An 18,331-nucleotide genomic window follows, 5' to 3' on the forward strand; every position below is an offset into this window, starting at 1 on the left:
TTCAAAATATGCAGTTTAATAAATTTATATTAAATGACTGCTTTAGATCAATAAGGAATTTCTCTTGTATTATTGTTAAATAATATCTTTGGCGATAAGTTTTTAAAGTAACTATAACTGAGTAGAAATAATGTAAGTAAAAATGATGAATATGAATTTGTGGGTTAAGTTTGATATGTATCCGAGCTAAATTATCTGAATAAGTTAAGTGATATAATCGGAATTTAGATCTGTCTTAATATGATTTAAAATTTTGTGATAATTAAATCGAATAATTTTCAATTTTGATGTTTCAATTTGTTTGTGACAAATAACAAATAAGTGTTTATTTTTTAAGATCGAATCATAATTCCAGTTCGAAGTTATTTATACAATAATAATTGTAGTTAGCAAAAGTAATAATTAAAATGAAGTGAGTTTTTAATAAGTTTTTAGTGAGTTTATAGTAAGCAACCATATTTGCTTAAACAATGGATTAAATGTTAACATAGTTTTTTAAAGTGGTAGAATATAATTAGTTTCAAAACGGTGTAACAATCTTTAAAAAAAATTAATTGAAATTAAAAAAAGATTGTGAAAAATATTTGTATTTGAATTGTAATTGAAAGAAGAAAATTAAATACGTAATGAAAAAATAAAATCTTGATCTCAAGGTTTTACTTTAACATAAAAAGTTTTAAAAATTAGCAAATCAATTTTAAAAAAATTAACAAATTTTATTTGATCTATAGAGAAAATATAAATTTATTTTTAATGTAGTTACTTTATATGAATTACTTTCATATGACTACATAGTAAAAGTTTATAAATTTAAATACTCTGGTTATTATTAGTTCTCTAAATAATCAAACCAAAATAATAAACAATTCAAGATATAATTAGAAAAAGTGCATGTTAAATAAAATGATAAAACTATTTTGAAAATAAATAAAGTCGTTTTAGAGTTAAAAAAAATGTTTTTTAAGTTTTTCTTAGAAAGAGAAAAAGCATAATATAAGATGAAGAGTGAGTTTCTTCTGATATCTTTTGAAAGCTAGTTGACCCCCGCAGGTTGCACTCCCCCTTCTGTCACAGTGATTTGTTTCGGGTTACTTAACACACGCACCCCCACAAAAAATGTAGGGGAGACAGTGGAACGGGTTTTGGAGGTGCTATATTTTTCGTCCCTATTCGAACCTATCCTTACTGAAGGTTAGAATTGAAATGGAAAGGCCTCCTTAGGTATTCTTTGGCCAAGATTCAGCCTATAAGTTTTAGCTTTGAATTCGTTTTGGCAACGGAGTCAGATATATAAAAAAATGTTATTGTGTTCTAAAATGTTTAAGAAATAAAATATGTTATTTTTTTTTTGATAAAATTATTTGTATTGTCATAAATTGGCGTTCATTTAATTTAGTTGGCACAAAGACCCAACAGAGCATTTTACGAGGACTGTTGCCGTGCACCTCCGGTCCTTACGCAGCATGAGTGATGCTTAAACCGTGTCCTTACGATCAGTCCACCGAGGAACGATGGAAGTTCGAAAAACACTGCTGAATGAGTTGTTTTACCTTTGTGAGTTTTTCTTGGAGGTGAATTGGTATTCAAGCATTTTTCCGAGTGAGTGTACTTCTTTGTTCTCAGTTTGAATATTGGAGCGCGACTCGAAAGAAAGCATTTTAAATTTATTGCGGTTACAAAGATAAATCACGAAATTAACTATGCGGCTTTTATTTATTTTTTGATATTAAAAACTTCATAACCGTAACTTTCTTAAAATTTGATTTTGCGTGACTGCTTGGTTATGTACATTACACACATTCATTACATACACGTAAAAAAATATAAAAATTAATCGGTGACCAGGACCGAACTCCTGTCCACCGAGTCTACAAACTTCGTTACCCATAGCGCTAACAACCACAACACGTCGGTTAATTAACAAAATCTATTTTGGCCGTTTATGAGCCCCCTAATTAGTGTATAAAAGTTCCCTTTTGTACGATTGTTTGGTATATAATACTCTAATTTCTGGCAGAGTTTGAAAATTATAAGTTAATATTAAAGGGAGTTACGAAGTGAGTCGTGTGCGTAACTCCGGAGTCGAAATTTATCCGTTTTTCAGCTATTATTCCCTCTCTCCCAAAGAAAAATAATTATTTTTATATACATAACACTTTATTCACGTTTAAATATAGAAAAAAAAATCAAGTAAGTAGGGAAAAAAAATTAAAAATTAATCCGTGACCAGGACCGAACCCCTGACCACCGAGTCTACAAACTGCTTTACCCATAGCGCTAACAAAAACACCATGACTCACACTTTGCTTCCACGAATATATAGCTTAAAGAACTTCCTTCCGGTTAATTAACAAAATCTATTTTGGCCCATTATGTGCCCCCTAATTAGTGTATAAAAATTTCCTTTAGTACGATTGTTTGGTATATAAAACTCTAATTTCTGGCAGAGTTTGAAAATTATAAGTTAATATTAAAGGGAGTTACGGAGTGAGTCGTGTGCGTAGCTCCGGAGTCGAAATTTATCCGTTTTTCAGCTATTATTCCCTCTTTCCCAAAGAAAAATAATTATTTTTATATATATAACACTTTATTCACGTTGAAATATCGAAAAATAAATTTAAAAAAATAAAATAAAGTAAATAGAAATAAAATTAAACATTAATCCGCGACCAGGAACGAACCCATGACCACCGAGTCTACAAACTTCTTTACCCATGGCGCTAACAACCACACCACGTCTCACACGTTGCTTCCACGAATATATAGCTTAAACAACTTCCTTCCCGTTAATTATCAAAATCTGTTTTGGTCCACTATGTGCCCCCTAATTAGTGTATAAAAATTTCCTTCGCTACGATTGTTTGGTATATAGATCACTAATTTCTGGCAGAGTTTGAAATTTATAAGTTAATATTAAAAGGAGTTACGGAGTGAGTCGTTTGCGTAGCTCCGGAGTCGAAATTTATCCGTTTTTCAGCTATTATTTCCTCTTTCCCAAAGAAAAATAAATATTTTTATATATATAACACTTTATTCACGTTGAAATATCGAAAAATAAATTTTAAAAAATAAAATAAAGTAAATAGAAAAAAAATTACACATTAATCCGCAACCAGGAACGAGCCCATGACCACCGAGTCTACAAACTTCTTTACCCATGGCGCTAACAACCACACCACGTCTCACCCGTTGCTTCCACGAATATATAGCTTAAAGAACTTCCTTCCCGTTAATTAACAAAATCTATTTTGGTGCACTATGTGGCCCCTAATTAGTGTATAAATAAAATTAAAAATTAATCCGTGAGCTGGACCGAACCTCTGATCACCGAGTCTACAAACTCCTCTACCCATGGCGCTAAGAACCACACCACGACTCATACGTTGCTTCCACAAATATATAGCTTAAAGAACTTCCTTCCGGTATATTAACAAAATCTATTTTGGCCCATTATGTGCCCATTAATTAGCATATAAAAATTTACTTTGATATGATTGTTTGGTATATAAAGCTAAAATTTCGGGCAGAGTTTGAAAATTATAAGTTAATATTAAAGGGAGTTACGGAGTGAGTCGTGTGCGTAGCTCCGGAGTCGAAATTTATCCGTTCTTCAGCTATTATTCCCTATTTGCCAAATAAAAATAATTATTTTTATATATATAATACTTTATTCACGCTGAAATATCGAAAAATAAATTTTAAAAAATAAAATAAAGTAAATAGAAACAAAAATTAAAAATTAATCCGTGACCTGGACCGAACACCTGACCACCGAGTCTACAAACTTCGTTACCCATGGCGCTAACAACCACACCACGACCCACACGTTGCTTCTTCGAATATAGAGCTTAAGGAACTTCCTTCCGGTTAATTAGCAAAATCTCTTTTGGCCCATTATATGCCCCCTAATTAGCGTATAAAACTTTACTTTGGTGTGATTGTTTGGTATATAAAACTCTAATTTCTGGCAGAGTTTGAAAATTATAAGTTAATATTAAAGGGAGTTACGGATTGAGTCGTGTGCGTAGCTCCGGAGTCGAAATTTATCCGTTTTTCAGCTATTATTCCCTCTTTCCCAAAGAAAAAATAATTATTTTTATGTATATATACCACTTTATTAACGCTGAAATATCGAAAAATAAATTTTAAAAAATAAAATAAAGTAAGTAGAAACAAAAATTGAAAATTAATCCGTGACCAGGACCGAACCCCTGACCAACGAGTCATCAAACTTCTTTTTCCCATGGCGCTAACAACCACACCACGACTCTCACGTTGCTTCCGCGAATTTATAGCTTGAAGAACTTCCTTCCGGTTAATTAACAAAATCTATTTTGGCCCATTTTGTGTCCCCTAATTAGCGTATAAAAATTTACTTTGGTACGATTGCTTGGTATATAAAACTCAAATTTCTGGCATGGAATATAAAACTCTAACTTCTGGCCGAGATTGAAAATTATAAGTTTATATTAAAGAGAGTTACGGTATGTGTCGTGTGCGTAGCTCCGGAGTCGAAATTTATCCGTTTTTCAGCTATTATTCCCTCTTTGCTAAAGAAAAATAATTATTTTTATATATGTAACACTTTTTTCACGTTGAAATATCGAAAAATAAATTTTAAAAAACAAAGTAAGTCGAAAAAAAAAATTAAAAATTAATCCGTGACCAGGACCGAACCCCTGACCACCGAGTCTACAAACTTCTTTACCCATGGCGCTAACAACCACACCACGACTCACACGTTGCTTCCACGAATTTATAGCTTAAAGAGCTTCCTTCCGGTTAATTAACAAAATCTATTTTGGCCCATTACGTGCCCCCTAATTAGCATATAAAAATTTACTTTGGTGCGATTGTTTGGAATATAAAACTCTAACTTCTGGCCGAGTTAGAAAATTATAAGTTTATATTAAAGAGAGTTACGGTATGTGTCGTGTGCGTAGCTCCGGAGTCGAAATTTATCCGTTTTTCAGCTATTCTTCCCTCTTTGCTAAAGAAAAATAATTATTTTTATATATATAACACTTTAATCGCGTTGAAATATCGAAAAATAAATTTTAAAAAATAAAATAAAGTAAATAGAAAAAAAAATTAAAAATTAATCCGTGACCAGGACCGAACCCCTGACCACCGAGTTTCCAAACTTCTTTACCCGTGGCGCTAACAACCACACCACGACACACACGTTGCTTCCAGGAATTTATAGCTTAAAGAGCTTCCTTCCGATTAATTAGCAAGATCTATTTTGGCCCATTATGTGCCCCCTAATTAGCGTATAAAAATTTACTTTGGTACGATTGTTTGGTATTTAAAACTCTAATTTCTGGCAGAGTTTGAAAATTATAAGTTAATATTAAAGGGAGACACGGATTGAGTCGTGTGTGTAGCTCCGGAGTCGAAATTTATCCGTTTTTCAGCTATTATTCCCTCTTTCCCAAAGAAAAATAATTATTTTTATATATGTAACATTTTATTCAACTTCAAATATTGAAAAATAAATTTTAAGAAATAAAATAAAGTATATAGAAAAAAATATTAAAAATTAATCCGTGACCTGGACTGAACCCCTGACCACCGAGTCTACAAACTTCTTTACACAGAACTTCCTTTCGGTTAATTAACAAAATCTATTTTGGCCCTTTATGTGCCCCCTAAATAGTGTATAAAAATTCTCTTTGGTACGATTGTTTGGTATATTAAGATTGAGTTATAAAACGGGAAAATTCAATCATTAGATCAAAATCTATTCAGGGTGGTCTGTCTTTTATTTTGTACACTATACATCGAGTTCTGTGAACAAAATGTTCTTAAATTCACTCCAAAGATATGATGAAAAAAAGTGTGGGTCTAGGGTTTGAATCCACCCAGCTGTAGAGCGGGTACCAGCTTGTCAGGGAAATAAAGGCGGTAGGTGCACAATGCTGATTTTATTTTCATCATCACTCCTCGTTAGTCATAAATCGTGGAGTCTTAATATCGATGACCCACTAGCTCACAATAGACTGTTGAACGAATTTTTTCTGCATATAAATATTTTAAATAAAATTCTCTTCTCGCGAATATTTTATTGCTATATCATAATTAGGTTTGCAATAAGGTAAAATGAACGAGAGAGGGCCACACAGTTTAAAGGAACCGCAACGTATAGGACCGCTATAGCCAAATTCGAGAAGGAAAAAAAAATATGTGAAAAAATATTGAAGAGTCAATTTTTAACTCCAGATTCGAATTTTATTTATTATATTAATGAGATTGTTCGAATGAAATGTTTCTAAAAAATAACTATTACTTACACTTGCGTCGAGAAACCTTTTAAAGAAAGTTTACAATCCAAAATCATGGTCTTATGCTCGTTTATTTGCTTTCCTTTAAATGAGGCCCTTTGAAAAATATTTTCTTATTATTTATTAGTATTTTCGCTGAAAAGGTTAATATTTGCCTTATTTCGTTTCCTTTGAAAAAGGTTTTCGCTTAATATTTCTAAATAAGGTTTACAATTTGCTTGTTTTTTAACCTAAATAACAATATTTTTAAAAAAGATTTAAATATCATTTAGTTTTCCTTTAAGGAGGAAAGGTTGGAAATTGCAATATTTTTACGTCATTGATAAAAGGTTTTTACCGCGAACCTTTTCGTGATAATGAAAATAAAGTTAAAACTCAAGGTTGTCGTAAGGTTACATGCTTTCTGGGACTTCACTATATCTGAATCAGCACTGTGGTAACCTCATGTTAGATGTGGAATTTGTATTGACTAGCCGGGTTCCAATCCCAGCCGATACTGGGATTGGAACCCGGATCACCTCATCGAAAGTTGGCCAAATAATTTTTAAAAATTATTCAAAGAAAAACTTTTTTCCATCTATTATATTATAAAATATAATATTTTCCATATGTTATTAACTTACTCGTAAATGGCCCCCATATAAAAATAGGTGTTGACGATGTCGGTCGACATTGTACAGTGTTTGTAAATGTTGAGAGATATCGATCGACGTTCCCCCAACGCTTTTACAATATCGAACGATATTGTTTCGCGATATTGAATATACGTTATAAAAGGGGTCCATTTTTGTATAGTACAATGTTTCGCTACGATATTGTACAATGTTCAAAGCTAAGTTTTTACGATATCGTTTTTGCGAATTGTGCAACTTGGGTTGTGCAAGATAACGTTAGATTTTACCGATTTTCTGACGTAATCTAATATTAGGTGCTACTTGGGTATATATATATGACAGAGATTCGGCAGAAATTCGATTGGATGCAAGAGATAAATTTCTCAACTCACCTTTTTATGAAATTACGGATAAACTCACTACTGAAATGAAAAGAGAAATCTTTGAAAAATTTTCTTTTCTGAGTGATACATCGATGACCATTGATTTACTAGGTTTTTCTCAATTCTGCGAAAAATTAATAAAATCGTACCCAAAAGACCTAAATAGTTACTAAGCAATAGAGCTGAAGCAATTCCATACATATGTACACCAACACCATGAATTCATGGAAACAAACAGCAGCAAAAACAAAATTCAATCATGTACAGCTGAGCGTTCATTTTCACAGTTAAAATGCATTAAAACCCCCTTATGAACAAGAATGCAACAGGAAAGACTAGATGCTTTATCTTTGCTTTGCATAGAAGCTGGTGTATTCCGATAAATTAACTTCGAAGATACTGTCAAATATTTTGCAATTAAAAAAAGTAGGAAAAAACTCTTTAGATATACAGGGTCTAAACCAAAATAAATATCTTACATGGCACTATTTATGACATATTTTTTCTAATGTTACAGAATGCCATGCATTCAGTTTAATGAATCTCTGTTACGCTTCGTTAAAGTTCTTTTTTTTCATACAAGTATTAATTAAAGACCTCTAACAAGCCTATTTTTCCACTTAATTTTATACACAGAGTTTCGAAATATATATGGTCAGTAATTATTATAGAAAACACTGTGTAATTCTAAATAGTTTTAAGTGCTAGTGAAACTTAAATAAAAAAAAATATGCTTATTTATTAAAATTTTTCTTAATTTCATTTCAAATTGAAAATTTTTTAACCGAATTTGTAATTAGCAGTTATTAATTATTTTTTAATATTTTAAAAATTTAAATAAATATTTTCTTTTAAAGAATTTTGATTTTATATTTTGAATTAACACGCGACTTAATATGGGATATATTTTAAATTGTAAGATGGGGGAACGAGAATGTTTTCAGTGCTTAGGACCTCAAAAGGTCTTAATCTGGCCCTGCAAATGTATGTTAAGATTAGGACGATATATAAGAAGTATGTAAATTTAAGATGCTTAAAAATGTTGACTACGTATTCGTATTAATATAATTATAAAATATATATACATTGAAGAAATTGATAAACAGTATTCCAAATATATGCATACGTTTCTAGGTTACTGAGATTGTATCAATTATTGAAAGAATAAACTAAAAAATAAATTTAAAAAAAAGCTGATACATAATCACATTCTATCAGAAATATGCTTTTATAAAACTCAACATTCGTTGAGTAAAATGTTTTATTCAAATCTCTTTATTAAGTTGCGAATAAATGTTTAGTTAACTAAAAAAGAAACATCGTATTTTAAATTTAAAAAAAAAAAAAATTATTTGCAATCGGTTATCAGCGAAAAAAGTCAAATTTCTCACGTAAGTTAACAACATTTAAATATTAATCTCCCCAATTAAATATTTCTTCATTGTCACTAAATTATTTTTTTTTAAATAATTAATTTTAATTTTTCTCGGCTTCTACCAAATGAAACTGTTGAAGCTTTAAATTTCGCAATAGAAAAATACTCTGATTAATAAGGTATCAAAAAAATGTTGCCTCATAATTCAAATTTTTTCATAAACAATGAAATTAAATAATAATAAATAATTATTAAAAATTAATTTTTGCATGAAATTGTCTTTGGATAAATGGGCTTTATAAGTGGAAGCAATTTCTTTTTGAATTGCGTTATTTTAAAAATATGAATAAAAACGCAAAATGAAATTAACATTAAGGAGACCCGAAGTTTGGATGGTTTTCCTGACCAAACTATGGGAACCATATTTCCCAGATTGTGGCTCCCCCTATATTTTGAAGGTTAAGAATACAAATAGGTATGGAAAAAAATATATACTTATTCAAAGAAAGTACATTTTTGTGTCTCTTTTCGTAACTTAATTAATAGTTAGCACTGAATAATTTGTATTTCTTGAGGTCACCCCCAGGAACCATTAAGATTGACATTTAGTACGTAAAAATCTGATCATTAGAACGAAAGTTAATCAGAGTGATACCTTTATTTGCACTACTTTGTTGATAGAATGCATTTACTTTTCATTAAGTACTGATTTTAAGCTTTATTCTCAAATTACCTTGCTTAAGATAAGTTTAATACCTCTTTTCCCTCTTAGTAACCATTGAATGTATTCAGTTATGATTTGTCAGACATAAGAAACATTTTTGTTCTTTCTCTCTCACGTAAATATTAATTAATGATTTATAATATACTTTGCTTTCTTTACATCTTTTTTACTACGATTCTAAAAATATATATTAAGGACAGGCATTAGAGAACATCCATCCATGATGTTTTTAACGATTTTCCCTGTTTTAAGAATCACTTTTTAAAATGTATTATTTTCCGTAGCAAAAGTATTTTGTCTGCAGTCAGTAGGGATCAAAATTGGCTCAACAAAAGTCCTACATAAAAATGCATCAAGGGACAAAGATTGGGATGTCTAGATTTTTGCCTAAATGTATTTATATAGTCACTAACAATTATGCATCAGTCCTATCAAGGTTGGAAAAAAAATCGGTCGAAAAACTAACAGGTGAATTGGTCAACGTCATGAAAAGTCTGTCTAAGTAAAATATTGGGGTGCTAAAGATTCAATGTCCAGATTTTGCCTAAATGTACTTACTTAGTCACTGACCATGTTATTCGATTGATTCCACTGACTACGCAACTTCACTATGTAATTCCTACGTAAGCTAAATAGTGGTTGAAAAACACCGGTTGAGAAAATATCAGGTAAATTAGTCAAATAAAGGCTGTCTAAGTAAAATATGTTTTGATAATGATCTTTATAAAGCCAAGACTTATGAATATAGGTCCTTCAATGGCAGGACATGTAATGAGGCTCCCTATACAACAAAAATTGACAACACATATTTTTTAAAATTTTATTGGATTTCACTTGAAAAAACTTCAATCCTTCAAAATAGATCAGTATATATTTATCATGTGCTTGAAATAAGCAGTATTGTCACATTGCTTTTTATGAACATTTTGGAAGAAAGTGAAACTACAATATTACAAAGGCAACTTATAAATGGACACGCACAATATTCAGCACTCCATATAAGTTATGTATATATAATATATCAATACTGTTTATTCTCTCACTTTGGTGCAAGACTCACTAATAGCATGAATGCAATAGAAATTTCAAAAACACAACACTATGTTTGAATATAAAACAAGCCTCTACTACAAAAAACAGAGATACTCCATAACATCTTTGATTAATAACAAACTGAAAAATAGAAATGTTAATTTCAAAAGAACTTAAATTATACATATAAAAAAACATAGCTATATTTTAAAACAAAAATAGTGCTATACATATTTTCTTTTTAAAAATTCAATACATTCTATGAAGGAACTGTCTTTTTCATGGGATTATCCAAATTCTAATTTAGAAAGAAAAATATATTGTTAGTAGTCTGAGAGGCAGTGTCACATTAAATTTAAATAGTGTATTATGGTTTACTGATGGTTAGAACTCAAAATCAATAGATCACCCATGCAAGATGTAAGGAATTAATTGCAATATTATATTATAGTGAACTCCCAAATATAATGAGCGAAATGTTCACTCCCGTGCCTTGCTACACACGTATAATCTTGCTTTTTGTGGATATAGTGAACCAAAACAAGAGAGGAATTTGGATATTATGAACTTTTTTCTGTCTTCGACTGATTTATTTTCATTCTTTTGTAATAATTTTGAAATTTCTACTTCAAAATAAATACATATGCCGATTTTTAAAACCATCCATAACATGGAATGTAGCAATAAGCATTTTTCTTGGTTGCTTATTTATTGATAGCATTATTGAATTGGTTCAGCATTCAAAGAAGCCGCAATCTTCCAGTATCTGTACAAATGCTTTAAGTCAAAGCAGATAAATTTCTGCTAAGTGATTTGGTGAGATTACTTTTATGTGCTCAAATGGATGGTTAAACAGGTTTAAAAACTGGAATAACATAAATTTAGGAAAATTTATCGGACAGTGGGGAAGTGTTTCCATATCTGATGTTGAGGATTGCGCATCAGCTTAAGATTACTAATTTTTTTGTACGCAAGGCGGAGAGCAATAAAAAATAAAAGTTAACACATTTTTGTTACTACGTAATATTTTTCAGTCATTTTTGTATTTCATTTTATTGGTGACTTATTTAAATAACGTGCAATAAAAGTGTGGGGGGGGAGTTTGGAAAGATTAATTAAAATTGTTTGAGGAACGGATATATTGAAGTCCCGGTTATAGTGGACTAAAATTTCGGTCCCTTAAAGGTTCACTATGATGTGAACATGAAGGTTTGACTGTATAACTAACAATTAAAATTTAGTCTACCATGCCTTTAATTGTGTACTCTAAATATTCAAAAGAAATTTAAAAAAAAAATATGATCATTTTTGAAATATCATAAACATAGAATACATCAATAGAATAGCAATAAAAATTATTTTAATTATCATATTGAATCTCCAATCATTTCCATTTAATCGTTCATCTATTGAAAAGGTTTTTAAAATTTTGCTTTTACACCCTTAACACACATGGTCAGCCTAACAGCAATCCTTTTGATAAAACCTACAAATTATGTGAACAAAATGTAAAACTGACTGACTTTTGATGAGCTGTAGGAAAAAATCATATTAACAGTGTAAACATTCTATTAGTAACTAACTTTTGTAGTTTTCAGGATATCTGAAGCATAAGTAACTTCTTTGTTTAGCTCCAATAAACAGTAAATATGTGACATACATAAAGGGCATTTTTAATACATAAATGTGGTGATATATTACATAAATAGGAAGAGAAAGTAAAATAGCACCTACATAAAAACAAGCAATTACATCTAGAAAGTAAGTTATAAAAGACTAATTCATCGGATTTCAGATAATAAAACAAGTATTAATTAATGCAAAATACAGATCCAAAAGCTGGACAAGGAACTTTGTTTTATTAATTATTTACTACAATTAGGGAATGTAATTTTTTTTAAGAATAAATGTTAACAGAAAAATACACACAGTTATATCAGCAAGAGTAGATAATTTTATGTTTTCACAAGAATAAACAAATATTGTGTATGTGTCTTCCTATTGTTAACTTGGAGTAATTCCATTATTGTTCTATTCAATATAGAGACACAGAGTAAAAGGGTTTAAGAAACGGATGACGTTACATTAGACTAAACAAACCACTCACTGAGGGACCATTTGAGGAGACTAGTGCTTTCTTTCTATTGTAAAAATAATTATTTTTAAATAAAAATTATGGTTCATAATTGAAGGACACCTGATTAAGCTGTCACTGTAGTACAAAGCAAGTTACACAAGATATAAGAGTGGGAGAACTAGCAACAGAGAAAGTTACTGAATGATGTTCAAAAGTAACTAGTACATTCATGCATGCAAAGAACTCGTTTAGAGATACTTGACTGAATGGGATTAAGATGTTTAAACATCACTTGAAATTTAACATCAGATAAAAGCAATTTTTGTTTATTTGAGTGAAAATGCAAATCTGATTTTATTTATGATTTATCTTTGTATAAAGGATTTCCAAAAAGGATTAATACTAAATTTCAAATACAGTAATTAAACTAAATTTCAAATACAGAAAATAATTAACATACATTAGACACTATATTTTAAAAAACAAAATTTTAAATACTATCATTCATTTCCCCCAAATACATTTATATGTAGACTCATAAAATAATTCATACACCAATCAGAATTCATTATAAATTAAATTATCAGTGCAGAAAATGAATACATTGAAGATAGATTACACATAAAATAACGTCAATAATTATTTTCTCACTTTTATACGAAGCCTAGTACTTAAGTTTAAAAAATTTTAACAACATAAAGATAATAATAGCTTTTTATAAGAATTTTTTTTAGAAAATTTCGTAAGAGATGAAAAATTTTCCTAATAATGCAATTCTATATCATTTTATTATCTCTGCCAGCAGATAAAAAACAATTAAACATGAAAAAAAACTGTCTGTTTCAGTTCAAAATTTACTTAAAATGCATATATTTTCAATTGGCACAATTAAAATTCAAATAGCCTTATTAATCATCCTTGAAATTTGATGATTTCTGAAATTTAATGTTGCATTTTATTTATAACTTCACAAGAATGAAACTCTTAATATTCAGTGAATCTAGACTTGATTCAGAACATTTAATTTTATAATAAATAAATAAATAAATACTAAAGATTCAGAAGTTTGTAATATAAAATCTGTTTAGAATTTATTTATTTGCTTTTTAATTGTATTGAAATCTCTATAATACAATTATTTTCATAGAAAAAATTTCATTCTGCCATTAAAAATAAAAAAAACATTTAAGTACTATCCTCAAAAAAAACAACAAGATAAAGCTCTTAGAAGAATTTGTAAAACATTTTAATGAAGATATAAATGAAGATTACTTGAGAGAAGTAATCTCTTAGCTACTAAACCTAATTTTCTCATCAAACAGCTTAGTTTTTAAAAAAGGAGATTCATATTTCAACAATAATTGCATTGATACAAGTAATATCATACAAAATATGCAGCCACATAAAGTATGGCAAATTTATAAACGCAAATTTTGTGGTACATTTACACAAAATTACATAAAGTGATCAGCATATTTGGCATACCTGGTCAGAAATAAATCTGACTTTTGAAAATGTTAGCTCAAGCTTCAACAATGTTTCAGAATTTTGTTTTACTTGGGTAAGATAACTGCTGTTTGCATAGATCAAAAATTAAACTTAATTAAGTTCAAAAAGAAGGTTTTTGGAGTAATAGCTTATAAGCATTGTGGGTCGGAGCTGACAAGCTTACTCCCACTTCACCTAGATAAAGACAAGAGTCACAACTGAGTTTGCAAACAGTACCTCAAATAACAAGCAGTAGGTTAAGTTAAAGAAGAGCATTCCTATGTAGAATTAAATTATTGCCATATTATAAGTGCAAATAATATATAATGAGGTGAACAAAAATTTTTTTCTGTTGAGATATGATTAAGTAACAGAACTTAACCATTTTCTTTATTTCATGTGTTACTAGGAGCAAAATTGAAAAGATAAATTTGTACCACTCAGTATTTTACAAACTGTACCTAATAAAAGATAACGTCTAAATGATTTTTATACACAATATATAAAACGAAAAAATTTACAGACACAAATCATTGTCTTTAAAACAAAATGTAGTTGTTAACTTTTACGTATACTTAATAATAAAGAAAATATTTTCTTTTATTAATAAGTATACATAAAGATTCTTTAAATTTTTAATTACAATTAATTTATTAACTTTTTGATTTTGATCATTATGTACTTAGTGTTTACTTACTTAATGAAAATGAATGAAATTAATGAAATGATGAAAAATGCATTAATGAAAAATGAAATAAATGAAGAAAAGTATTTTTACAGTTTTTGTATAATGTCATAAATAGGTGGGACTTGCTTAATTCCACAGCTTCTCAAAACGTTGAAGTGCAAATAAAAAATTTTAAACCTAAAAACATTGTTCATCAATTGAACAAAACATGGCTATTTGTAAATGCAGAATAAAATGAAGACTGCTAATAGAATTTTGAATTTAACTTATTTTTAAATTCTCATTAAGAGCTATTCAATAGACAGCATTAGTTACATTTCATTTAAATTTTACAAGTTATAAAATTACAAAATTAATTTTTATCACTTATGTTACATAAAATTTGAGCGAGTTAATCATAAACTGTATTTCTGACCAGGGTGCACATTTGGTACATACATAAATTATGCAAACTAAGTCTTTTACTCATTGTCATACCCAACCATTTCCGGTCATTAGTAAAGGTCGATGCTTTTGAGTGAAAGATGAAACACTAGTCCTGACAAAATTACTTGTTGATTTCTGATGATTGGAGGCATGTGCCAAGGCAATACTGGAACTTGCTGCCAAGGCCTGAGTTCGGGCTTTCACTAAAGGTTGATTACTGCAAGGACGTAAAAGACTTATAGATTTGTTCACTTGGCCATTCTCAGACACTGATTTCACGGGATCACTTTGTTTTCCAAACAGACGAACGATAATAATCTGAAAATTTAACAAAATGACTTGCATTAATATTAATGAACTTTTTTGTATCATTTAATCAGTTCAAAGTATCAAATCAGTTCAATAATTAACAGTTCTAAAAATAAAGATTTCTGAAGATACAGTTCGATTGAGGATTGTTCTAAATAAAATCTAAGAGAAAAAAGAGGAAAAAAGTTGTCATGAGTATTACATAAAAATAAAAATTTCATAAATTTAATATTGAGATAGCAACAGCAAATGTCCATCTAAACAAGAAATGTTTAAATGGAAAGACATGTGTGTTGAACTCTATAAACAATCATCCCCAGTACTATTTTTTTAAATAAGTTTACAACCTTTTAAGAATTGAGAATGTTCACTCTCTAGTAGTGATAGACACAGGAAAAACAAAAAGAGTACAAGCAGAATTTTGATAATTGTAAAAAGGTTTTTACTTGTCTCTTCAAATTAATTACTTTCAATTTTTATCTACTGCAAATTTTGGCAAAACTTTTGGATCAAATATATTCAGAAAAAAATACCATAGCAGATATTTGAAACAGTATTTGAGTACTAGACAAAATATATTTTTTAATTCTTGCAATGCTTGCCCTGCATATTTTGGCAAAGTTTTTGCATCAAATTTATTTCAGGCAAAAAAAATTTTTTCCAGAAAGGAAAAAAATTAATTTCATTTCATTAATACTATTTTTCACTTAAATTTAAAGATAGACATTCATATGTAAATTTTCATTTCTGGTTAGGGGGCTTCAGTTTCCTACCTTAGCTATAAACTTTATGCAACAAAATTGAGAAATTATGGTGTTGTCTATCAAAATAATAAAGGGTAATTGATAGTTTTAATACTATTAAACAGGTTAAAGAAAAATTCCTGCTCTGTTTTCATAATTTTAATATAAACTATGAACGCATCAAAAATTCATTAAATCCCAATTTAAAGCCTTGATACTGTAATAGATATTACAAATAAATTATTTAAATATCATAATTTTTATATTCTCTAGAACTGATTTTCAACACATCAGGAATATTTTGACAATTTGTGACAAAATTAAATGTAACACAATAACTCTAGTGAGAATTTAAAGATTTATATCAAAAACTGTGTCAGAGTTCGACAAATTCACTTTGCATTAATATGTGACATTTGATATTAATTTAATCATTTAAATTTAAGGGATCTTGGAAGCCTTTAGAAAAATAAACTTATCCTAGTCTATTGGATTTTAGAAATAAACTAAAACATGAACTTGTGATCTTTGAAACTAAAACATGAACTCCCTGTGATCTTTGAAAACTAGCATTAAATATGCATATTATTTTAAATCTTTTCTGTAGCTTCAGTAATTACTAAAATTAACATACTTTTAGAATGTTCCTTTCTAAGTATAGTAGATTTTGTTAGTTGCTCTTTGTGTTTTCAATGAAAATAAAATTTTGAATAGGTAATTTATTGATAGTGCCTAAGAACTAAGTGATAGATTAGTTAAAAAAAGTGTTATCAAAGAAAAAAAAAGAATAAGGCAAAGCCTAGTAAATAAATAGTTTACAATTATGCTTTTACTGCTATAAAAATTTATTTAGTAACAGCGTATAAATTTACAAGAGAAGAATTTTGATTCTTAGTTTACTAAAAACTAGTATTCAAGAGAGATATGTAACCCTCATTTGTAGCTTAGAATTTAAAATCAATATAAAATGGAGAATTACTTACCATAAACATAATAATGAGGATAACCAGTAATAAAACAACCCACCAATGCAGTAAAATCCATCTTTTAACAGATGCCATGCTTTCATTAGACAAAAACAGTTTTCTTAGAGTTGCAAGAGGACCAGATGGATCAACCTGGAAATTCTATACATTATTGTTAACAGTAAAATAAAAGATCTAATGTATAGAGATTATAAGTATTTCCATTTAATTTCAAGTAAACAAATTGTCTTACTCCAGGCTACTAAAAATAATTGTAATATCATGTTTAAGTATTTTTCAATAAAAAATATTTTAATGATAATGGAAATGGTTAATATTAAGCTAGGTAATTTTTTTTACTCTTTAATTTGGTTAACATAAATACACTACCCAACAATAATGGACTAGAAACTTTCAGTTTATGCATTTTTAAAGATCTTAAAAAATATTTAGAGGATTATTTTGTAGCTTTAGAGATATTTAGTTCATGTAAGTTTTCATACTTCGACTTTACAAATCATGTGTCTTGAATCCAAAAGCAGGAAATAAAAAATGATAGCAGTAAGTCTTCTCCGATAAATTAAAAGATCCGCTTTAATATTTTTAAAAGCTTTCCTACAGAATTTCTAAATTAGTCTAAAAAATACACCTAGTTATTGCCTACAGAAATCATTCACTCCAATATATGAGTTAGATTGTATACTGGCCATAACCTTTGTTTGGTTTTAGTGAAGAAATTTGCTTTCTCTATTCACAGCAAAAAATTGTTCTTCAAAAATAGGCTTACAGGCAAAATCAAGCATGGCAGAACAGCCATGTCATAAGTACTTACAACTACTATCTTAACTTCTCTCATCAGGTTTTTGAAAAATTAAATAAATAATAAAAAACTCCCATGTAAGAAATTTGTTAAAAATAGTGATACTATAATGAAACAAAACATCTTATGCTGGTGAACTCATTTCATAGTTCAAGTATGCAATTTAGAAGAAGTTGTGAAAAAAAATTAGAACATAGAATTTATTTATTAATTTTTAAAAAAATTCATAAATAAAACAAGGCGTCCTCATTCGAAATAAGTTTATATTTTATTTAATGCTACTTTTGGAAAATAAATAAAATATTTTTTCCCAATGTACAATTTTTCTGTATACTATAACATAAACAAAAAAAAAATTTAACTGCCATGAAAAGAAAATTGCAGGTGGAATATGAATTTTAAG

The 18,331-nt window shown here is 28.9% G+C and overlaps 1 protein-coding gene across 3 annotated transcripts in view; it reads right to left on the bottom strand.

Annotated features, from left to right (window-relative positions):
- Positions 1-14,757: 14,757 nt before the first annotated feature.
- LOC107445643 (disintegrin and metalloproteinase domain-containing protein 10) overlaps positions 14,758-18,331 on the bottom strand; it is a 78,773-nt gene continuing 75,199 nt past the window's right edge. For 2 of the 3 annotated variants that reach the window (XM_043046194.2, XM_043046196.2), the window contains 2 exons: positions 17,127-17,270; positions 14,758-15,409 (listed from right to left, as the gene is read on the bottom strand). In XM_043046194.2, the coding sequence (XP_042902128.1) occupies positions 15,137-15,409; positions 17,127-17,270 (417 nt within the window). In that variant the 3' untranslated portion in view covers positions 14,758-15,136. The remainder of the gene's footprint in view (positions 15,410-17,126; positions 17,271-18,331) is intronic. The other variant, XM_043046195.2, reaches the window with a different exon arrangement.

Source organism: Parasteatoda tepidariorum, chromosome X2, assembly GCF_043381705.1.
Source record: "Parasteatoda tepidariorum isolate YZ-2023 chromosome X2, CAS_Ptep_4.0, whole genome shotgun sequence".
In the NCBI taxonomy this organism is placed as follows: domain Eukaryota; kingdom Metazoa; phylum Arthropoda; class Arachnida; order Araneae; family Theridiidae; genus Parasteatoda; species Parasteatoda tepidariorum.